Source organism: Salvia miltiorrhiza, chromosome 8 (genome assembly GCF_028751815.1).
Source record: "Salvia miltiorrhiza cultivar Shanhuang (shh) chromosome 8, IMPLAD_Smil_shh, whole genome shotgun sequence".
NCBI lineage: Eukaryota > Viridiplantae > Streptophyta > Magnoliopsida > Lamiales > Lamiaceae > Salvia > Salvia miltiorrhiza.
Window position 1 is genome coordinate 7,869,507 of NC_080394.1, and position 24,902 is coordinate 7,894,408.

Genomic DNA, 24,902 nt, shown 5'->3' on the forward strand with positions numbered 1-24,902 from the left:
AGTTTCTGAAATTATCTATTTGATTTTGGAAAATCGCAGGTAAAATAATGTGGTAGAAAGTATGATCATTTTGCAACTTGCTAACCAAGCATGAATGCATGATGTTAATATTGTTTGTTTTAATAGAACTTGCATACGATTTATATATTACAACAACGTATATATTATTGCACAATTATGATGTATATAAAGATACTCCTTAATTATGAGGTATGAAGAAAAACAAACTTCATTATTTTTAATTTGTGAGGCGTTTGCTTTGTAATTAATTACTGGTAGTACATAATTGAAGGATTAATTACATGATCAAATATGTCCAAATTTATTTAATTAAAGAGTATAAATTAATCGATACAAATTTCCTTCACTTAAAATAATAAAACAAAATAAAGAAAAGAATGGAATAATTGATATGTATAAACCCATATGTATGTATGTATTACACTTTTTTAGAAAATTAGAAGCGCAGCCACAATGATGAGGGCGATGACGAAGAATCCAAGCCATACACAGTCAAATATAACAAATATAAAATAAATATATACTAGTATTTTTCAAAAAACAAACGGGGGCAGGTTAAATTAAATCGTGTTGCACACCAACTGTTCTACTATTACTGCCCACGTGTAGAAAAGCGTGCCTTTCTTCCTTGAACGCTCATAACACGTGGATGACTCCTACCAACCCTTGTTTGTTTCCAAATAAAGAAGCATACAAGAGCTTCCACGCACAGCTGTCGATTTCAGGCTTGCAGGTGGGCCCTTTCATTCGAGCCACCGAGCTCCGCAGCAATCGAACCCCATTTCATAGTCCGGCTCACCCCATACCTCCGACGGTGTTTGCCTCTCGTGTTCAATACGCAGAGGCCACTTCGATCTCCCATCTATAGCGATGGGAGGCTCGTGTCTACTCCGTGAACTTTGTTGTAGATGCTATGTAGGGTTAATTATGTTCTCTTTTTTCCATAAAAAAAGGTTAATTAATGTGACATTCCCAATGTTAATAGCAAAAAAATAAATAGATCTATAACGTTATGTTTTGTAAAATTAAATTTTTAACATTTATAAAATGAGTTAAATAGATCCATAACATTCACATATTAGAGCAAATAAGTCCATTAATCTAACAAATGTGGATGCAATTGACCTATTTGCCCCAATTTGTAAATATTAGGAGCATATTTAATTTTCAATATAAACGTTAGAAGTGTCTTTGCGACTTAATCATTCCTTTTCTTTTTCTATGTTCTTAATTTATGCTTTTTAATTTTATAAGTAATAAATTTCTTTCTTTCTTTTTCTAAATTCTTAATTTATGTCTTCTTAATTTCATATTATATTTTAAATAATTTTATGAATAATTATTGCATTAAACGTAATTTATGCATTTATTCAAGATTATTTATGTATAAGTTATATATATATATATATATATATATATATATCGTATACAAATTTTGATTTGAAAAAAATTGTATAAATTACATTTTAGGAAAATTGTATGACTTCAGTATTTATTTAGATTGATACAAAAACACCTCTAATATTTACATTAAAAACCAAATAGGCCTCCAATCCTTACAAATTGGGGTAAATTAATATTGGTGAATCATAAAAGGATGGGTATCTATTTAATCGGTGAATTATTAGGGAATCGTGAATTGTACCTAGTTTTGATCGGAGAAAACAAAAGAGAGTAATCGGAATTTTTGAGCACGAGAGTAAGGTTGCTGCTTGATAATAAAAGATAACGTATCTGTACAATGTGTGCATGCACGAGTATTTATAGAGGAATACAAGCCAAGGGTAAGAAAGTGATTTCGCTCCCCGGACATGCTCCTCGCATGGATGAGGGCAAAATAGTAGATTCCTATCTAAGAACATGCACTCCGCATGGTCAGGGGCAAAAAGGTAGATTCACTGGTGAGGTGGACGATTCCTCTGCCACGAGCCTTCTCTCTGGCAAGGACTTTTCCTCTGGTAAGTATTACTCCTCTGGCGAATATGATTCCTCTGGCGAGTATGATTGCTCTGGCAAGTATGATTTCTCTGGCGAATATGATTTCTCTGGCGAATATGATTCCTCTGGCAAGTGTGATTTCTCTGGCGATTATGATTCCTTTGATGAAAGCTATCTCGCTGTTCCCCGTGATTCCCCTGGTAAAGTCATTCCTCTGTTCCGCATATATTACTCCTCATCAAATATGTACCTAGCATTCGCATTTGTTTAGATGAAGGGACTTATTAATCTGCCCTAATTTTGTAAACATTAGGGACCCTAATTTGTAAATGTTAGGAACTTATTAGTTGCACAAAATTGATGTTAGAGACCTATTTGCCCATTTTTCTTATAAACATTATGGGTGTATTTGTTACTTAACCTTTTTTCTTTCATTAAAAAAAAATTCATTTTCATAATTATTTAGAAAATATACTCAACTTCTATTGTCTGTTCAAATTAAATACTCCAACTTTAGCACTTTAAAATAATATCCCGTTATATAAAATCCGACGATAAAATGACGAGTCACTTAGCTAGATTATTAGGTGGATCGATTGCGTTTTATACTTTTATTAGGTGAGGTGGAAAAAAAACATTTCATAAAATTCGAAAATCAACTTATTATATTCCAGCACCGAATTTTGTATAGTAGGATATTTTCTGAAAAACGTTGAAAGTTTAAGTTTTTCAAATTGAAAATAATAGTTGGAGACATCTTTTAAACCAGATAAGGATATATAAATTATTAATCCTAAAATAAAAAAGATTTATTTTATTTTTACAATGAAGAGCATCTCAATTGATAAGATGTTTTCCCTCCGATCAATAAGTCAATATTCAAGATACCATGGATGAGTGATGAACCATTATTAAAGGAAAAAAAAAAAGGCAAAAGAACTTTTTTAATTAATAATTTAATTAAACTTGAGCCAACCATTAATTTAAAAGTATTTATATTGATTTCTTCGCAAATTATCTTGGAATCTGGATCTATCACACACTAATTTCAATAAACATTTCCAAATAAAAAGATTAAAGAATCCACAGCCCATGGCCAAACGGTCCCAATCAGTCACTTATTAAACTAAGAATTTCTGCCATCTAGATTATTTTGGAGGATCATCATGTAAGTTTTCCTGTCAACGTCCAAAATAGCAGTTCAATTCTATGCGTCACATTGAAATTTCTTGAATAAAATCCACTACTTGTACGTTTCAAAAGAGAAAAAAAAATCCACAACTTCTATTAGGCGTTCACATTCATTAAATATTTCCATAATTAGTGGCATGTATATTTTATTAATATTTTGGTTCTATATAAACATGGCTCCCACTCCTTACCACAAAACAACACTTTCTATAATTTCAGCTACTCTTCTCCATTGCTCCAACTCTCCAATCCCAAATCAATCGAAAAAGAGAAAAGATAGCAGACAGCATGAGATATTCAAAAAGAGTTTGTGAATTCTCCCTTATATTTCTTGTTCTTGCTTTGGCAAGAGCTCAAGAAGTTGGTATGTCTTATATCTAAACATTTTATTATTTTCTGGGAAATAGATGTAGCTATTGTTTTGGGTTGATATAAATCTTTGTTACATTCTGAGTTGTTATTTACCTATTTATGACGTGAGTGACATTACCGTTATACAATTGTTGGGTTGGGTGATATGATATTATAAATATTGATGATGATGATGATGATGCAGATGATGAAAGAGAGTTCAGTTACGACGAAAAGAGTGGGATGGGGCCGTCGCGGTGGGGAGAGATCCGCCCCGAATGGAAGGACTGCAAATCAGGGGAAATGCAGTCTCCTATTGATTTGCTGAATCAAAGGGTTCGAATTGTTTCCCATTTGGGCAGACTGCGTAGAACTTACAAACCGGCCAATGCTACTCTCATCAACAGAGGCCATGATATGATGGTATTTTTATTTCCTTCAATTTTTTTTATTTTTTATTTTTTAATAAAAGCTGACATTATATATCAATTGTAACTGAGTGCAGTTAAGATGGACAAACGATGCTGGCCATATCCATATAAATGGAACCATATTTCACCTTAGGCAATGCCATTGGCACTCGCCTTCCGAGCACACTCTCGACGGAAGAAAGTAATTTCCTCAATTTTAATTTACACTCTAATAATTATATATATTGTCAAAAAAATTAGTAATAACTCTAAAACAAATTGAATAACAGGTTCGACATGGAAGTTCATTTGGTTCACGAGAGCGACGACGGGCGTACGGCTGTGATCGGAATCATGTACAAAATTGGACGCCCCGACTCTTTCATATCACTGGTACACGCACACTTTAATTTCATAATATAGGAGTAATTTTTTTTTTTTCTATATTTGGAGAGTTTCATATATATCTCTAATTATTTTCTCAAATATATTGTAGTTGAAACCGGGGTTTAAAGCTTTGGGTGAAACGGAAGATATCGAAAAAGCTATTGGTATGATTGATCCAGACTTGATCAAATTCGGGAGTAGAAAATATTATAGATACATCGGTTCTCTTACAGTCCCACCTTGCACTCAAAATATCATCTGGTCAATTGTAAGAAAGGTATGATTTTCAAATAATATTACCTTTTAAATTTTATGATTATTTTTAAATTTTCTAATAGGGGGCATATGTTTAATCAATTAATTAGGTGAGGACTGTGACAAAAGAACAAGTTAGTTTGATACGCGAGGCTGTGCACGATGTAAGTTTTCACACAATATAATAATTATATTTTATTATTATTATTATTATTATTATTATTATTTAAATTAATTTATATATTGATAATCTGTACAGACATTGGAAATAAATGCGAGGCCAATCCAACCTACAAATGGGCGTTCCATGGAGCTCTACAGACCAAACGATCCTAAGAATTGATTATGCATTGAACGAGAATTACATTTGTCGAGTATCGGATTTAATTTATTTTATTTAATTTTTACAGTTACGATATTTTGTGTTCCTTTGTTTATTTACCATGTATTGTATACACACAGGGCTGGTTTTTGTTGTGTTCTAGCTATTCATTGTTTATTCCTGATATATACATGTCATATAGTTTATTTCAATAAACACATCAATAATTTTTATTAGCAGATTTTTTCCGCATAATGTAGAATGCATGTATGCAATGATTTAACATATAAACAACAGAATATGACTAGATTGAGGGATGCTGCTGATACGAGATAGAAATATATATAGAATAATTTTAAAATGATTAATAGTTATATATATGTGTGGAGTTGGGGGCGAGGTTGGCATTCAAAAGTATAGGCTTCCAACAAAGTATATAAACTCGTTTATTTTCTTACATAAAATAATATTGTCATTTGTAACTAATTGATCGCTAATGACTAAAAAAGTAAAAATATTTCGAAATCGAGATCTTAAGAGCAGTGAGCACCCACCCAAGACGTGATAACGTCTTAAGTTGTAACAAATGGATACTTTATTGATTAGGAATTAAAAACAAGAAACCATATTTCGTCTCTAAATGAGACATTTAAGCAGTGAAAACTTCAGTATATAAGCAATTAGGTTTAAAGGTTCAAACTCTTTACTCCTCCCCCAAGTGAAAAAAAGAATTAAATATATTTTGTTACTAATTAAATTTGTGTTTTAGCACATCAAATAATTTGAAAATAAGGTATTTCTACATCGGTCTCACAAAACTTTTTATACAACTGTGATTCAAACATTTGAGATAGCCTCATACAAACAAACAAAAATTTAAAAAAGAAGAATCTGCACATAAATAATAAAAAAGTGCTAGCAAACGCAACATTTGAAATCAACATAAGAATATAACATCTTAAAAAAATAACTCGGTTGTACGTTGGGTTACGGAGTCAAAAAAAGTATGCCTTCACACAAAACGATTCGCGAGTCAATAAGTGACAGAAATATTAAAAACTGTTATATGCTTCTGATACATCAACCTACATACTATATTTTAATTAATTCTCCTGACTTGTACCCAAAACAACGATTTTTCTTGATTTACCTGATCAAACATTAATATTGAATATTAGAAATACACCATATATGAAATAATTAATTAATTAAGAGAACATTACACCATCCTAGCAAGAATCTTGAGCACATCTTCCATGGAAGGCCTATGCATGGGATCATGGTCGACGCAGGATCCAGCCAAAACCGCCAAACACAAGGCCTCTGCTAATGGATAATCATCTTTGAGACAAGGATCCACGAAGCTCCTCAACTGATCAAAGCATCCTCCTTCATTCGCTCCCATAAATGTCATCACCGCCGCTTCCTTCCCGCTTATCACTTCCATCAGCACCACCCCGAACGCATATATCTCTCCGCTCCGATCAACATTCTCCTCCGCCCCGGAGCTCCTCAGATTATCGCCGGAGACCAAGATCTTCGCCCTCCAGCCCCAGCTCAAGTATATGTTGGCGCTGCTCAGCCTCAGCTGATCCCTGTAGGCGGCCGGCGTCACCGAGTAGTGCAGATAGTGAAGCCCCGTGGCGATGTCGAAGGCGATCTGAGTCCTTCTGTGCCATTGAAGCGCACCAGATGGCCTCTTTAAGCACTCTCTTAAGCTGCCATTGGAGGGGAGCTCGAACACCAGATAACAGCACGACCGTTCCTCGTCGCCGTAGCACACGCCGCGGAGCTTCACGATGTTCACGTGATTGATTCTCGAGTGGACGTCGATCACCTGACGAGTCCCCTCGAATCTCATCTCCTTGATCATCATCGCCGCCTCGCCGCTGCACCTGTAGATGCCGCCGCTCGTCTTCACCTCCTCGCTGAAATTCTTCGTCGCGGCATTGATCTCCTCCACGCTGTAGATTCTCAGAGAGTACTTCACTCCGACCAGAAGATCCGGCGACAAGCATGAATTCGTGGAGAAAGGAGAGCTGATCGGAGTTGAGCATGAGTTCAACGCGCGAGTTCTTTCGTTTTTGAACTTTTTCAAAGCCTTCACGTACAAACAGCATGAGATGGTTAAGGCGATGATCAAAGTCATCCCGACGACCGATCCGGCGACGTACAGCTTCGTCAATTCCGGCGTTTTCCGCTCCTTTTCGACAGGTTTCGTCGGCAGGAACTGAGGCGTCGGTGGATCCGAATCGGGAATGCTGAAATTGATCAACGGAACGTCTCTCAGCGGAACTAAAATCGTCGTGTTCGGAAACACGGCTGGCTCGAACGGATCCATGCCGTTGAACTTCCATATCTCCTCCTCTGGAACGTTGAACTTTTTGGCAAGTTTTGGGGTTGTGTCTCCTTCGATGAAAGGGTAGGTAACCAGATATTTTATCTCTTCATCGTTATTGGACACGTGTTCCAAACAAGCACACTTGAGAGGCAAACGGAGCGTGGAGCCAGCGCTAACGTCGTCACCGCGAGCGTTATTTTCCGCCGCTAACGTGACGGATTTCACCAGACCTTGGTAAACGGCGCACGCGATTTCTGAAATAGAGGTGTTTATAGCGGTTGTGTAGTTGAAGTAGGAGCGGTAGAAGCGATCGGCGGAGCAGGAACACGCGACGGGGACGAGGACTTCGTGGCCGGGCTGGAGAGGCTGCGCCGGAGTGGAGACGTTGGGGTTGACGGAGAGTAAGGTGTGGGAGTCGGTTTGGAAGAGGTTTGAGATGGCGGAGACGGTGGAGAAGCGGTGGCTGGCTCTGTAGACGATGAAGGTCCGGCATGAGGTTCCGGCGGTGGTGCAGGTGTAGGTGGTGGCCGCGTCGGAGGAGCATGGAGTTTGATCGTAGTACTGGTGGTGCTGGGAGTAGGTGGATCGCAGATGTAGAGAGAGGAATGCGAGGATGAGACGCTGCAGAGGAATCATCTTAGGTGATCAGAATGGCGAGGCGCGCGCATTTTTATTTTGATTTAATTTTAGTAGGAGTATTTGTTTTGACTGGTTGTGGTCGGGAAGTGAAGGTGTGTCCGACAATTGGGGTGATGTAAGAGAGGGGTATACATCAATGGCCGGCTGATACTGTAGGTGGTTGGAGAAATTTAGTTTGGATTTCGAATGCTTCCTCTTGTACTTTTGCATTGCCTCACATTTCAAATTCTTGTATCAAACACTTTTCTTTTTTATTTTCTTCTCTTTATGAGCATCATTCGTGACTGTTGTTGCTTGGGTGCAATAATTTGTAAATCATACCAAAATCTACTAATGATTTTAAGAGGATAGGATATATATATATATATATATATATATATATATATATATATATATATAGATAAAAAAATAATTCAAGATAAATTATCATTTAATTTGATGAATTGATTAATTAATCTTAAATTTATTTGATTATTTTATTTTTCAAACACTCAATCTTATATTTTATTAATAAATTATATTATGATGCGACAAAAATATCCATCTACTAAAAACAGGTAAATTGAAGCAAATCCAACGGAATCCAACCATTACCACCGTTCTTGACATGGCAGTCCTAATTTTGCGGGATTTGGTATTATTTTGAAGGATTTCAGCATCCGATAAAGTTGGAGATCAACCTAAAGATAAATTAAGATTGACTCGAAGAGTTCTAGTTTACTCAATTATAGACAAAGTCTTATTTTTATTAAAATTCTTAATCATTTAGTCTAATTGTAAAGTTTCATGGTAAAGGAAGAGCACGCATATGGCAACAGAGCTAGCTAAGATCGTTTGGTTTTAGCGCAAATTTTTTTATAATGTTGAAGAGAAATAGACAAAGAGAGATAACTATATTTGCGTCTCTATCGAGATTATTGTCAATTATGGATTGGAAAATGTATTATGCCCAGTTTAATTTTATCTTTTAAGCAAAATGTTGAAACTTTGGGACCTTTGACCTTAACATTTTTTTTATGGAAATTTGTAACCACTAACCATTATTCTGAGAGGCGCACTTGGGTCACATGGGATCCTCTGTCCCATAATTTAGTGTGTATCACATGGAGTATAATTTTTATTTATATTTTCTTCAATTTTAATTTATTATGTTTTAATATAATAAAAAGATAATTAACAAGGAGGGTTCACTCATCCAATTAGGGTTTATAATTATTTTTTATATTTATTTGAATTAATAATTGATTATTTGGGTTAATTAATTCAAAGTTATTGTATATAACTTTTTTAAATTTCAATTTTTAGTTATAAATATTAATTAGAGTTTAATACATAATATTTTTTATTTTCACAACAAATAATTATAAAATAGATAAATTAAGAGTGATACACACTAAATTGTAGGACAGATGATCCCATCTGCACTTGGGTGGGCGTAAGCTTACAGTACGCAAGTCGGACTCGGTTCAAATCTAGGTTCAATTCCCCTCGAACTCAGATTCGATCTTTTTTTTAATGTATTAATTATAATTTTATTCATCAATATTATAGTTAATAGGCCAAACTAGATATTCTTACCTAGTAAAAGAAAAAAAATATTCATGAAGATCTAAGAAAAAAGAAAAAAACTAGCATTTTTTTATATAAATGTATAAATATATCTTTAATATTTTTTTAAAAAATACAAAAAATTCGTCGCCGCCTCCAAAATGAGGATCATATTACACACTTTTGCAAAATTGTGTAATAGTGTAAAATACACTATTATTTTCATTAAATCGTGTAACAGTGTATTTTATATTATTATACACTTTTTCGCAAAAGTGTATAATAACTGTAAAAATGTGTAATTGTGAAAAAGTTTGTTACAGTTCAAAATACACTATTACACACTTTTTCGAAAACGAAAAAGTGTGTAACAACGTTTTTTACACTGTTACACACTAAGGAAGTGTTCGGTTAGCGAGATTAAATTAGTCTGAGATTGAGTTGGTCTGAGATTAATTTTGTCCATAGGGGGTAAGCCAAGACTCATAAGGCAAGACTATTCCTAATTTCCTATGTAGCATTGTTCCAAGATTGAATCACGGGCTGTATCCTTCCAATCAAACAAAATATCAAAAGATTAATCTAATCCTTCAAACCAAACGATATTTTAGTCAGAAATGTTATTATTTCCATATTTTTATTTATATGACTAGAATTTCCTACGACTAAAAGGTTTTGGCTACATTAGGGTGCCGCCTCTCAATATTATTATCTTTTAATCAAAATAACTACTCTCTCCATCCACAAAAAGTATGACATTTTTGTCATTTTGAGTGTCTACAAAAACTATGACACTTTTCATTTTAAGACATGACTCCACCATTTTTATTATTTTTTATCCTTACAAACACCTCTTATTTATAAAAAAATATCATATTTGATTCAATCATCAACCTCTCATTTCAAATTTTGCTGAGAACCTTTCTTCAGTACATAAAAATCATCACCAAATTTTTTAAAACATGTGCCCACCAAAAGTGTCATACTTCGAATTGAGTATTACTTTTGTAATTGTCACTTTTAATAATAAGAATTGTCATTTTTATTTGAAAGATTATTACTTTTATGTTGAATATATAATTATCACTTTGATTCATAACAACTCTGAGCTTTATGCATACGAACTATCATTTTGATTTGAAATACAATATAACTTTTATACATAACAAGTGTTACTTGTATAAAATTGGTAATGAGTTCGGGTTATGAGTCAGTTTTATGGTCAAGTGAGAGAATTTGTCTTATTTTTAAGATTTAAAAAAAATACTAAAATCAATATTCAGACAAAAAAACTAAAGACTTGGACAAAATGAAGATTAGTGAATCCGAAAAATAAGTGATCAAAAAAAAAAAAAAAAAGAACTCAAAACTTGAAGAAGAAGGGAAAGTAAATAAAAAAGAAAAAGAAAAAAAAAAGACAGTCTAAAGGCTTGTCCTCATAGGACAAGTAGATGGATATAAGCCAAGAAGTCAAAGAACTTAATGTCAAACCTTCGGTAGTTCTCAGTCTACTGACTACGTGGACCAATCACGGACAACGTCGAAGAACATAGTTTCTGCAAAGAAGAACGTTGAATACCATATCCTATGCATATAAACTTTATTCTACACAAAAATGAGAGGGAAGTTTTCGAAAGACAAGGATACGCACAATAACATCGAAAAAATCTTGTTGTTCTTCAATGTGAATGATGTACTCCCAATTTGTAACTTTTCTGAGTGCATCCTTATATGAGAGAGATTCACATCGTTTTTCTTCATACTGTGTCTGTTGGATAAAGTTTAAAATCATATCCGATGTTTTTTACTTTGATGGATAAATTTATCATGTAAAAATAAAGGATAACAAAAATTTATGCCTTTAAATGCCTCATTTCTTTTTCCACATTTTATACAAAAGAGAAGTTCATTATTTTTCCTTCCTTATTTTCACTTGAATGAGGGATACTATTATTTAATGAGTATTTATTAAGTAATGCATCATATACTATAATATTAAGTAAGGAGTATTTAACTATTGATATCATGACAAGTTTTATTTGTTATGAATAAAAGTTTTATTTACTATTCCCTCCGTTAAAAAATTTATTTTTTGAATGTAAAAATGTGTAAAGGTGTGTGGGGCCACATTGTTTGTAGTGTAAAATCATTAACAAAAATAGAAATATGACTATTCTAATGGGACGTCCCAAAAAAGAAAACAAGACTATTAGAGTGGGACGGAGAGAGTATTATGTAAAGTCATACTCCCTCTGTCCATGAAAGAATTTTATAGGAGAGAGTGATACAGATTTTAAGAAAAAAAATTGTTTAATGTATTGAGAGTGGAGAAAAAATGATGATAATTAATGTATTTAATTAGTATTGAGAATAGTGGAAATGTGAAAGGTAAAAATAAATGAATTATTAGAAGTGATGAGATATAGTCCAAAAAATTGGTAATTTTTTTTTATGGACGTTCAAAATATAAAAAGTAGCAAGTTTTTTCATGGACGGATGATGCATTTATTATTAAGTAGTGTTATTTTATAAAAAAATTATATATTTTAGTTATACACTTCTAATTTTAAATACTAATGTTTTAATGATTAAAATAAACTAACCAATTATACTTAAAGTTCATATATATATATATATATATATATATATATAAATTAAGTGATTATAATATTTTATTTATATATTTATAATAAAATTTTGTTTTTAATTATTTTTATAATTTTTATAATAATTAAATTAGCAGTTATTGTATGGAGTATATAAAAATATATAATAGTAACTCGTTTAATGCAAATACTAGCCTGTTTGATAGTTGGAATGAGATAATGGATAATAAATAAAACCTAGATAAATAATATAGATTGAGTGAGATTGTTAATATGTTATAGGTGTTTGATAATTAGATATAATCGTTGAGATAACTAATATTTTTGTTTGATAGACAATATATAAGTTAAGATTAAATGAACAAATTGTCTAAAAAAAAAGATTAAATTAGTAAATTACTTTTTTGCCCTTTATTTAAGAAATAAAAAAATATAAAAAAAACTATCAAAAATGGGGTGATTGTACACGTACCCCCCCACCCCATTTTCTTCTTCTTCTCATTCTCGCCCCCCCCCCCTTCACCAGATCCAACCCCATCTTCTTCTCATTCTCGCCCCCCCCCACCCCCCCCAACCCATTTTCTTCTTCTTCTCAGCCTCGCCAACCCCCATCTGCCCAATTTATTCAACGAGAATGCACCCCCTTGCACCAGATCCAACCCCATCTGCCCAACCCCCAAAGCGAGGCGAGGCGGCGGCGACTCAATGGGAGGCGAGGCGGGGCCCTATCTTCGTCGACTCTTCGTCGTTCGCCGTCCAAAGGGACGAGACTCAAAGGGAGGCGAGGCGGCGGCAACTCTTCGTCGTTCGCCGTCCAGCCGCAAGAATGAGAGCGGGCAAGGAGGGGGCCCTATCATCGGTCGGCAGCGGCTGTTGAGGGAGGCGATGATGGCGGCCCTCCGGCTGACTGAGGCTGTCGTGGCTGAGGGAAGGGAAGGGAGACGGCGGCGTGGTTGACGGAAGGCGAGAGGAGGACCGTGAGAGAGACGAGGGAGGCCAAAATTGGAAGACCCAAAATTAGTGTCATCTACTGTAGAAAAGGGATTGTGGGTAGGGGGGGAGGCAGGGTTCCATTATCTAAGTGTAACAGTAGAATTACAGCGGGCCTCGATTTTCTTGCGGGCCGAGGCTATAACTTATGTTGCCTATCAAACATACAATTAAGGGAGATAAATAAGCTAATATACCCCCTTGTAACCCCTAACAAACACGCCCTAAAAGAAATTAAAATACTAGTACATGATTATTCTAAAATCGCAAGAAAATCTCAAAGGCGCGGATGTCGAGGAAATTGACAAATTCCAACGCATGTCTTACACCGTATAACCCTATCTCTTAAAAAGTTATATACTCTCTCTCCTCTCCAAAATCTGAGATGTTCTAAGTTTTTGGTTTTATTTCATAATATAAGATTTTATCTTTAATCAAAATTAGTATTTTTTTTTCTCATTAAAATTTTCACTTTTCACCTCCCTTATTAAAATATTAATTAAATTTCCTTATCTATTCCTCTTATAAAATATTATTTAAAAAAACTACTATTAATTTTTCATTTAAGTTTATTGAAACATGTAATAGACGAAGAGATACATTAAATTTAGATTATCAGAAAAGAGAATCATTTTTTAAATTTTAACGTTAATTGTAAAAACTTAAAACATCTTATTTTAAATAGTATTATAATTTGCATGTATTTTTCCTATTTTATTCTTAATTAAATTTTCATAAATATTAAATAAAATTATTTAATAAAAATAAGTTTCAAAATATTTTATCCCTCCGTCCCAGGAATCTTGACACGTTTTCCTTTCTGAGCCCTCCCACGAATCTTGACACATTTTCAAATAAGGTAATTATTACATTCCCTCCTACTTTATCACTTTTATTATTTTCTCTCTCCTACTTTATCACTTTTATTATTTTCTCTCTCATATTTTATCACTTTTATTACATTTTCTCTCATACTTTATCAGTTTTATAATTAACTACATACTTAAAATACTAATCTACAATTTCTTAATTCTCGTGCCGAAACTAAACGTGTCAAGATTCGTGGGACGAGGGAGTATTTCGTATAAATGTGCAAGAACATAGTCGAAAAAAATACATTTTTAAATTTTTATATATGTAAATAGATTTATATATTAAAAAAAGCTAAAACATGGAAAAATACGATCGAATATCTAACAAAGATTAACCATAAGGGAATGGAAAGATTGTTCAATTTGCAAACTCTAGTTTGCATTTATTTAGGCTACATTTACAATTTTAGCCTTGTACGAAATAATGATCACGTACTGCGGTTGCGGGAATTTAAAAAAAGTCTTGCGGAGCAAGACTCACTATTACGGCAAAATGTTTGGGCAGACTGCAGGTGATCAGTTTCCCTCTATCTCTCTCTCTCTCTCATTTTCCTTAGCTTTTTTTTTTTTAATGCTTAATTTGTTGGAAACCTAATACATTACGAAGGGCTTTTTCCATGATCATTTCTTGGAAATTTCTACTTCTCTTTTCTGCAAGGTTCGATTTTTTTTTTTTTTTCTACTTCTCAGTTTGTTAAGTACTTGTATCCATCAAACATTACTTCGTTGCTGATTTGCGTTTGGAACATGAGTTTTTTATGTGGTATGATTCTGTTAATGTCGCATGTTTGTGTTTTCCTAGAGTATCCATGGATGATTCTCTGTTATATGTTATTTTGCAGCATATGGCTGTAACCAACTCACGCGCATACTGTCTGTAGAAACAAATTGCTGGGTGGTTTTGGGAGATGTCGTGAATGAGTGCATTTTTCCTAATGAAATTGACGGACCGATACTAATAAGCTTTGAGTTTTAAGAGTTTTTTTTTTTTTTTTTTTTTTTTTTTTTTGAGGTTATGTTTAGTTTTTGGGTTTTACTAAGGAAAATGTTCGAAATTCATTTTTTTCCTTCTTCTGCTGTTCTGATCATAATGTGCTGCGCTTTGTTATTTTTCTCACGGAAATCTAAGATCCGTGGAAGCAATTGCTAGCTCGAAATTCCAACTGAGGTTTAATGTTATATGTGGAAATCTTAGTAATATTTGTATGATGTTTTAGTGTTTTTCTTATTTTTGATTTGCTACTTATTCTACATGTGAGTAAGTAGTTAGTGTTGCTAAAGAGTTTCCAATAATCTTTTTGTGGTTGTGGTTGCAGAATAGGAGTAGAGGAGAGCGAGGGATTCCTTACTCGACCAACAATTAAATATTAAGTGCTGGTTAATTGTCAAAGAAAGTAACTCTTCGAAATCATTCATTAGTTTTAGCTCTAGAATGCAGGAAAGTTAGCTACAGAAATACCAGAAAGACAATCCTTAGCCATTGTGTATGTCGAAATCACAGAATCTTAAGCCTAGGATACCATCTTCAACTCCTGTCACTAATAGGAAGTCTGATAGTGTTCAGAAGAATAATGCACCAAGCATTCCTAGGAGGGGCACCAGCAGTAGGGGAATTTTTTCCTCAAGTTCTTCCGGTTCCAAGCAGTGTAGGGGACTCGATTCGTCCGAGTCGGATACAAATGAAGAGAGAATGAAGAAGAAGCATAAGTCTGTATTGCAGGTGACCATGGAAGCTGAAAAGTCTAAGGTTCCCATAGACTCAGTTGTTACAGAGAAAAAGAAATTGACTGGCCATAGTTTCAAGTCTCAATTTAAAAGAGTGCGCGAAGAGGAAACTGTATCAGGCAAAGAAACATCTAATATAGATGGAGGAAGGGCGCCCAATCTAAAAACTATGAAAAGTACAATTGAAGAGAGTTCTGGCATTAAAAAGCATTATGAAGATCAAGAGCACATAGCACTGGAGGATAACAGTGCTGATATTGGTAAAACTGTAAATGAAGTCGAGAAAAAATGTGACAAGCGGATGAAGAAGCTCATTTCTGAACAGGAAAGGAAAATTCAGGAGTTTCACCGAATTTGGGAGGATAATATATCAAAAATGGAGAGGGATCATAAATTGCAAGTGTCCTTTATTCGTTCTATATACGGGAAATCTACAAAAGCAATGGACAAGCTCAAGATCTTGGATGATAATTTTGCAAAGGAAATGGCGGAGAACAAACTCCATAAGGACAAGCAATTTGAAGTTCTTGAGGCAGAACAATTAGCTGCAAGAAAAGAGGAGATCCAAAAGGCTGCTAGCTGGCTGTCCGAAGCAAAAGGCAGCATCTCTAGCACGCTTACAGGGTACTGCAAAGAACAGTCATTTGGTTCACAACATGAAGAAGTCTCTAGATGTTCTGGGTCGAGAACACATATCCTAGGTGCTAAGGATGTGATACCCTTAACTGAGCAGCATGGAGAAAATAATGATTCAAGTAGGACTATAAAGGGGAATCATTCTGTAAAATCCAGAAATTCTGGTGGTGCAACAGCTGAGGAAGTAGCATGTAACTCCCCTAATGGAAATCCAAGTAGTGCAACAAATAGTAGTCAGAGAAATGAAGGTGGAATATCTTTCTCAGATATACGGATTCCGGCTGTTGTTGTGAAGATTAATCAGCCAAAGCATGTGGGTGCTGGGGGAAGTATCTTTGCCAATCTACCTGCTTCTGGAGAAAAAGTTCCTGGGGACGTTCAACTGCTCGAGCTGCATGGAGAGGTTCCATCTGAGAGTGAGTTGCCTGAAACTGTTGCTAATGAAATTGTGGACAATAATAACTCTGTGAGTGTGAGTACTAATACTCATTTAGGTGGTGGTGAGAAAACCTTTCTAAACGTACCTGCTTCTGGAGAAAGAGTTTCTGGAGAAGTGCAATCACTTGAGCTCCGTGGAGACGTTTTAGCAGAGTTGCCTGAAACTGTTGCCAATAAAATTGTGGATAATGTTGTGGATTTGAGTACTAATAGTCCTCTTGAAGGGTTTGGTGAAGGGGGTGCTATTGATTTACCTGATGCTGAGCATGAGCAGCTTACTCAACCAAAGCCTTTTGGTTGTGCGGAAAGAATAATTGCGAACCTCACTGCTTCTGGAGAAAGGGTTCTTGGTGACATGCAATTACCTGAGCTATGTAAGGACATTCCTGCAGAATTGGTTGAAACTGATGCTCATGAAATTGTGGATAATGTCAACCCAGTGGAATTGAGTGCTAATACTTCTACTGAAGGATTTGGTGAAGGGGATGCAATTGATTTGCCTGATGCTTTGCTAAACCAGAGAAATGAGAATGACAGGACCACCATTGATGATCTCGATTTAGCTGGACAAGTGTTGAAAATTTCGGAGCCAACAAAAGCTTCCAAACATCCGTATCCCCTGTTGCCACTACAAGTATGCTCCTCTCTATATGCTATTTCATGACTTATATTTCCCTTATTTTATTTTTATATAGAAGTTGCTTAAAAGCTAGGAGTTCTAGAATCTGTAAGTGAACCTTGGAGACAGGATTTAAGTAAAAGTTTCTTCAACGTGATATTTTTAGAATCTATAATATTTATGTGTGCAGGCACACATCACATACATGTTCTTTCTCACACAAGTATACCCAATCCCATCCCCAACCCATTTTCCCTTCCTCTGATGCCAAATTCATTTGACAGTGATAGATAACAACCCCTTCTCATTTTGCCTTTGTCTTATAAGTATTGTTGAAATCGCTTGTTATGAGATGACAATAGAATATGTGATGTAGGTACGAGAAGATCAAGATGTGGCTTCTGCTGAAATACAAGGCCATGGTGTACAGGTATTAGGAAAGGTAAACTCTTCTCGCTCTGAGATTGTCGCTTCAGAACTTGTTGATACTGCAAGAGAGTCTCTGTCAAATATTGAACCACGAGCCAGGGAGCAGCCTGCAATAGCAACTCAAAGTTCATCAAGAATTGAAGTTTCAACCTTAAAGATCATTGACACTGTAATAGCTGAGCAGTCCTCTATACAACTGCGAGACCAAGACACATCAGTTGTTGAAGATCGAGTGACTTCTCTGATAGAAGCTGCAGACTCGGAGAGATTTGACACTGCAGACCCTGTTGCTGCATCAGAACTTGTTGGTGCTGCAAAGACTTTGGAATCATATAACAAACTCCGAGACCAAGATGTGCCGGCAATAGAAACTCAAAGTACGTCAAGGATTGAAGTTTCATTCCCAGAGAACCTGAACAATACATCACCTTTGCTGTCCAGTACAGAACAACAAGATGAAGATGCACTAATTGTAACAAATCAGGTTAATATGGAGATTGGAGGTTCAAATTCAGTACTAGCTGACAGCACAACCCCAGTGCAATCCCATACTGATGCACCACCAGTTGAAAGCAATGAGCAACTGCAGCTCATGCTTAATGATGCATCTGTCTGCTGTAATAAGTTGTTATACCCTGAACTTGAAAGCCAAAACCATAATCTGGTTAGAAATTCCTCTGGAGCTGCTGAGACTGAAATGCTTTCACATGAATCCATGACTCAATTAAGGGAAGATTTGGAACCAAGTAATTTTCTTGATGTTGGACATGACAGTCAACCTTCCCTTGCAACAACTGTTCAGATATCTACTTCTGTCCAGAATAATGTAGCTACAGAAGCGGTGCTGAGTACAAATGAAATCCCACATGAAGCTTTTCTACAGCTGGGAGGTGTGAGCCATCTTCCTAGTGATCAAGTTTCTCCATCTCTGCTTGCTGATCCACTTCAACTTGAGTTGCAAAAGATTCAGAAAGAAACTGAAGAACTGCAGAAAAGTCATGTAGAAATGGTCAGTCTCTAAATTTGTAGGTGCTAATATTTCATTTGTAGGTTTTAGCGATGTTTGTAACAGATCCTTCTCTCTTAACAGATGGTAGGGCTAAAATCTGAATACATAAAAGAGATACGGGAACTTGTTGATGAAGTACAAAAGAAATACCATCTCAAATCTCAGGATGCCCAAGCACAATTTACACTGAAGAACAATGGACTTAACCAGAAGCTGAAGAAAGTTTTGATGAATAAGTTATTGGCTAGTGGTTTCAATTTTAATTGTTTGAACATGTGGTCTTTTTGGCCCCTAATGCTGCAAGGTAAATTATTTACTGTTCTTGCATCTACATTGTGTTTGTATCCAATTTGGATACTTGATTTATATCCATAATAACAAATCATTTGAGGCGATTTAGATGAATTCATTTTACAAAGGATTTGTAGTCAAGAGCTCTAATTTCTACTGGTTTTGGTGTAATTTCACTTAATATTTGATCATTTGAAAATTTTCCCTGAGAATGCATTGTGCTTTCTTGGTCAACAAATATCTCCACCTAAAAACATTGATTAGTAGTATTAAATATCTTTGAGACCTCACACAATGATGGGTTTAAGCTACTGACGGAAGGTGGTGATTTTTCTTTTTCATTCCTTTTTTTTTCTTTTACTCTTACTCTTTTAGCAAAGTGGGCCACCATATACTCTTGAAAATTCACAAACATTTGCATATTCCTAACGTTTGTTTGTTATCATATTTCATTTATAGACATCATGTATTATGATTAGTTATTTCCTGGTTAGAGAACATTATTTGAGCTGGTGTCTTCTTATCTTAGTTGAAAACGGTTGCTCCTGCATTAACAATAATTGCCAACCACACAGAGTGGGAGGACAAACCTTGCAGGCTCTCCTTCAGTTACAAATTAAGGAACTGCTGTACTGGTGAAATTCGTAACATTATTTTGTTATGGCCCAGGCCAATGACTGATAACATATTTTGAATTGCTATGATAGATCGTCCTATCTTACTTGTTTGCACCACGTACTATGCACTTGTAATGTGGAATAATCGCTGGAATAATGGTGGTTCTTGTTGCAGGTTTTCCATCCAGTTCCATGCAATCCCATCAACACTTGGTTAGGCTTGCTGGGGCTACTGCTCCCAACCCGCACATTGCAAGGCTAACTGGGCAAGCCGTGCAGCAGATATCAGTTCCTAATTCTACGAGAGCTGGTCCTATCACTAGCCAACATTTTGCAGCTCCATCTGTACGACCTGCTCCATATTTTGAAGCTATGTCCAGACACTCGGCCATCAATGGAGTCCATCCCATGAGTCTTCCGCATTTTGGAGGAGATATTTATTCCTCAGTTCCACTGTATCAATCTCCTATAACTGCTACAGCACCATCCATGCCCAATGCTACTTTGATATCAGGCTTTCAAAATCTCCAGCAACAGCAACAGCAACAGCCTCTAGCAGATCCACGGTGGCCATCAAACTCTCACAATCCTCGACTTCTTGGTTATCCTCCTGCCGTGGCGTGTACATCCGTGTCATCATTGGATATGCTAATGGATGTGGGGCATCATCATCGTCATCACCAGCTACCTGGTAAGTATACTTCATCTTTACTTGAATTCAGTTCGAGCTTGGGTCATTACAACAATGTTACTTTGTGATACACTAGGTGCTCTGCAGGGTAACCGGAGCTCTTGCGCCGAAGCAGCTACTGCTATCTGCTTATCTGATGACGACTAACTTTTTTTCTGCGATCATTTTGTGAAACCTAGCTGTCATCCCTCGCTGGTAATTGTGTATACAAAATCTAGCTGAGTCTTGCACATATATTACTCACTGGTAAAGCTGTATAGTTGTGCAGAATCTTCCTATCATCGATTTTTGTACTAGTGATGATGATTAGCCAATATTAACGTAATCTAAAAGAATGGGGAAAAAAAATTTCATTATTTTCTTTAATTTGTGTGGAAGAGCAGTATGCCAAGTTTCAAATTCGTTAATTACTGTTTTGCGAAGTGCAGTGGTATTTACAAAGCAACTAAATTGAGCCCCAACTCAAAAGAGCAGAAGAAAAATAAATTGGGCTGGGCTGAGTTCATTAAAATCAAGCTCTCCTTATTTAGTTATTTAATCTGGTTTTATGGGCTCAGTAAATAACTGAAGCTTACATTTGGCCACTTTTAAATATTTGCTTCTCTATAACATATGTTGAATAGCTTAATATTTTAAGGCTTTTAAGGTGACTGGTTATTTGATTTATTTATTTAGTGTTTTTTGTTAATAACAATTTGTTGCAAATGTCATGTTTAATTCATCACCAGTGGAATATCCATGAATTTTCCATCACTTCACTTGCATATAAGGGTGCGTTATTTTTGAAAGAAAATAGTTGAAAACGTAACATTTTACCATTTTCTTTATAGTACTATATGTTTTATATGGTGGATACTTCTTTTCGTGGATATTTTTTTTCCGGCTAGTATGGAAAATTTTTCAAATTATCCATGTTCACTTTAATTCATGATAATATTATTATGAGTTGGCGATGCGATAATATATTTCTATATTTTTTTTTCACTCTAGAGAATATGAGATTAAAAAGAGTTGTGTAATGAATTTTTTTCATCTTTTCTTCTCACTCATTATTTAAATAAAAATCATCTTGGGTAGGTGTCCGCACCTAATTCACGAACAAGCATCTACTTACTATAAATAGATCCCACCACTTGCAGACAAAATAATCAATTTATTATTTTAGTTTTCTTCATTACTCAATTCCGAGTATTTAGAGGGTGTTTGGCTAAGCTTATTTAAAGAGCTTATAAGATGTTTCAAGAGCTTGTAAAATGTAATTTTTAAGAGTTGTCAAAGTGTTTGGATAATTGAGCTTATAAGATAGAGAGAGAATTTTTTTCTAGAGAGAGAAAATCGAAGTGAAATAAACTTGAATGATATATGATGAAAATAATAAATTATAGCTGAAAATATTTATAAAATAATTGTTGCATATGAGATTATAAAAAAAATAAGTTAGAGTAGAGGAACTTATTTTTTTGGGAGCTTATAAGCTCTTGGAACTTAAATTTAGAGCTTATAATCTGTTTAAGAGCTTATTTTGCCAAACACTTTGAAGGAGCTTATAAGCTGTTTTGAGGAGCTTATAAGCTCAGCCAAACACCCTCTTAGTAGTTTATCGGAATTATAAGTTGTAGTGCAACTTCTCATAGTCGTTTTAGCTGTTGTATCTTGAAGGCATATGTCATGGAACCGCATGCATTATACCATATCATTTTATCTTGAGGTGAAAGAGTCCAACTTTATCTTGCCTAAGCTCTTCTTTGTTGTTACCGCATTTTTTACACGCCCAAATAACACTATAATGCTATTTTATTATACTCCATTCGTCTTATAAAAGTACTCATATGAGAGAGTGACCTGAGTTTTAATAATTGCAATTGAGTGCATTGTGAATGAAAAAAGTATCCTACCTTCAAGGTAGTGGTTTTTTTTAAGCACCTTTGAGGCAGTGTTAGTATTAATAAAGGAATTCACCTTACTAGATATTGAGGTTTATGTTAAATTAAAGTGTGGTTTTGAGTTCGAGTCCTTCGTCGCGCAATCTTTGAATTTCTTTATTTACTTATATAATTTATTAACAAAAAAAAAGTGAAAATATGTATTGGTTTATTGTGAGATAGCATCTACAGATAAAAAAATAATTATTTTTAAAAAAACGAATGAAGTATAATAATTCAAGCACGAGATGGAACTATATTATCTTTAGATTATATTGATGGTGCTTGATTTCAAGGTCTTCCTTCTTAAGCACAAGATGGTTCACTTCCACTCTAGGTGCAAGAGATTGAGCTTATTGCAGATGATCTGCTCTTGTTTACTAGGGGAGATGAAAGCTCAATAAGGAAGTTGTTGTATGCCTTTGGAAAGTTTTCTGAGGTATCTGGTTTAAAAGCGAATGAAACCAAGAGTTTTATATATTTTGGAGGATACTACACAAGCTGCTATTCTTGAAGCTTCTGGTATGACAAAGGGTCAGCTTCCCTTTAAATATCTTGGAGTGACTCTCTCATCAAAGAAGCTGTCAATTGCGCAATGCCAGCCATTAATACAGAAGATTCTAGGAAGAATAGACTGTTGGACTGCAAAGTTTCTTTCTTATGCAGGGAGAATACAACTCATCAAATCAGTTTTGACTAGCATTCAATCCTATTGGAGTCAAATATTTCTACTTCTTCAGAAAGTCATCAAGCTATTACAAGCAGCTTGTAGGAACTTTCTGTGGTCAGGAAAATCTGGTACTACTAAAAGAGTTCTAGTGGTGTGGGAACACTTGTGTCAGCCTAAAACAGCTGGAGGATGGAATCTCACTGATATAAGATGGTGGAACAAGGCTGCAATGCAAGGAAATTTGGGGATAATGTGTGTACGGTTGAGCAAGTGGTTAGACAGTGCCAACTATACATAGTTACAATGTGAGCAAATAATAGGAAAGTGATGAGATATTTGAAGAATTAGACCCACTTAATAGTCTTTACTTTGTTAGCTTGTAAAGTTTTATGACATTGCTCATTGATAACAAAACCCCCTCTATTTACCAAAAAAAATATGATTTTTATTGATATAAAAATACATAAGATAATGCGGACATACCCACAAACTCTATAGACTATAGAGTTCGTGTTTGTGTGTTGGCATTGTGTTTACGTTTGTATGACACATCATTATTAAAATAATATGTAATACAATATTTGTGAGTATTTTATTAGAGTTTGTATATGTTTGCACCATGCGATTATCAATATGGAAGAGATCATTTAAAATACTCTATCTATTTTTCAAACATCTTCTTAAGATAAGGTAACACGAATTTTAATAAAAATTAGTTATGTATTTGAAGAGTGGAGAATGAATCCCACAAAAATTGAGGATTGTAAGAATAAAAGTTTTTTTTGAAAGGAATTATAAAGGATATGTAAAAGTTAGTGGAATTATTTTTAAAAATAGATTAAAAAGATATTTTGGGGACGAACAAAAATAAAAGGAGAGAAATATATTTTAGTGACTGAGAGACTAAAATATTACATCTAACTTTAGTATTTAACGTTGTGTTGAACAAACCCGCATTGGTGGTGTCATAATTTCCTCTAGGCAGCTTAAATGGTAAGAAATCATGACTACAATCTGTCCCATTTAAAAATGGTTTTTAATTTAAAGAGTCAAACATAGTAATTTAAGTTGAGTGTGGTACACACTCTTGCTTTTTTTGTTGCATAAAACAAGAAAATCGCCCAATTTTTACCAAAGGACGGCACAACCATGTATAGAAATTAAAAGGACAAAATTGCAAATTCTTGGATCTAAGTATGAAGCAATTGCCCATTTCAAATAAATAAATAAATGAATCAATTGCAGTCGCTTTATGCTAATTGGGTGTTTGTGACTTGATCCCTTCTTACCTTTGCCGAAATTGATTTTTTTTTTTTTGAGGGACCGAAATTGGATGTTTGTTGACTACTTGTTAATTTTTACTTTTTCAATTTCATTATTTTCTTGGATGTACCTTTTCAATGAAAAAAAATATATATATCAAGATGACCAATAAATAAAATTAATAAGTATTTGTTATTTAAAAAAATTTAATAACTGAATAAAGATTAGAGTATATATTGTTAGCTATATTCTAGAAAAAAGGAACTGCAAAACAATTTCGGCCATTTTTATTAAGCACAAACCATTATAGCTTCCTCTCAACTATGAAAAAATTGTGGTAGAACATCGTCTTGTTACTTAATGTCTAATGATGGTGGTTTTGGATGTTTCATCATAAAATGGTCTTACATTACTTTTATTATATTAGTAGTAAAGTATTGATATACTCTTCTTTTTTTAAGATTTGCTATACCCCTTTGTGTTGTTATTGAACAATCTATTTTTACCTTTTATATTTAATATTATTGTATATAATCATTTATAAATTTGTTTTACTATTTAGTCATGGAGATTTGAATCGTAAAATACTCTGTCCCAAACATGGTTATGTTTCAATAATTAACACTACTTTCATATATCAATTTACTAATATATTCATATTTATTCTTTTCTTTTCGGTTGAATAAATAAATAATTTAGAGGCGGTGTGACGGTGAACTCC

At 34.5% G+C, this 24,902-nt stretch overlaps 4 protein-coding genes across 6 annotated transcripts in view; 3 read left to right on the top strand and 1 right to left on the bottom strand.

Moving 5' to 3' along the window:
* The window catches only part of LOC131000554 (uncharacterized), a 407,676-nt gene that overhangs the window by 266,192 nt on the left and 116,582 nt on the right, over window positions 1-24,902 (top strand). The gene's annotated exons all lie outside the window — the stretch shown is intronic.
* LOC131000601 (alpha carbonic anhydrase 7-like) lies at window positions 3,345-5,111 on the top strand. Its single transcript, XM_057926611.1, has 7 exons — window positions 3,345-3,514; window positions 3,707-3,924; window positions 4,007-4,113; window positions 4,202-4,304; window positions 4,408-4,575; window positions 4,664-4,717; window positions 4,813-5,111. The coding sequence occupies exons 1-7, from the start codon at window positions 3,439-3,441 to the stop codon at window positions 4,894-4,896; spliced, it is 810 nt and encodes a 269-aa protein (XP_057782594.1). The 5' UTR covers window positions 3,345-3,438; the 3' UTR covers window positions 4,897-5,111.
* On the bottom strand, window positions 6,095-7,852 carry LOC130998013 (lysM domain receptor-like kinase 4). The gene has a single exon (XM_057923450.1). It carries the CDS (start codon window positions 7,850-7,852, stop codon window positions 6,095-6,097), a length of 1,758 nt encoding a protein of 585 aa, XP_057779433.1.
* Window positions 14,317-20,692, top strand: LOC131000517 (uncharacterized). Of its 3 annotated transcripts, none has more exons than XM_057926467.1 (6): window positions 14,317-14,383; window positions 15,188-17,304; window positions 17,666-18,727; window positions 18,809-19,031; window positions 19,811-20,326; window positions 20,403-20,692. In XM_057926467.1, exons 2-6 carry the CDS (start codon window positions 15,358-15,360, stop codon window positions 20,471-20,473), a joined length of 3,819 nt encoding a protein of 1,272 aa, XP_057782450.1. In that variant the 5' UTR covers window positions 14,317-14,383; window positions 15,188-15,357; the 3' UTR covers window positions 20,474-20,692. The 3 variants fall into 3 exon arrangements, with proteins under 3 accessions (XP_057782450.1, XP_057782449.1, XP_057782451.1); XM_057926466.1 differs by lacking the exon at window positions 14,317-14,383 and adding an exon at window positions 14,401-14,529; XM_057926468.1 differs by lacking the exon at window positions 14,317-14,383 and adding an exon at window positions 14,401-14,529 and having other exon boundaries at window positions 20,414-20,692.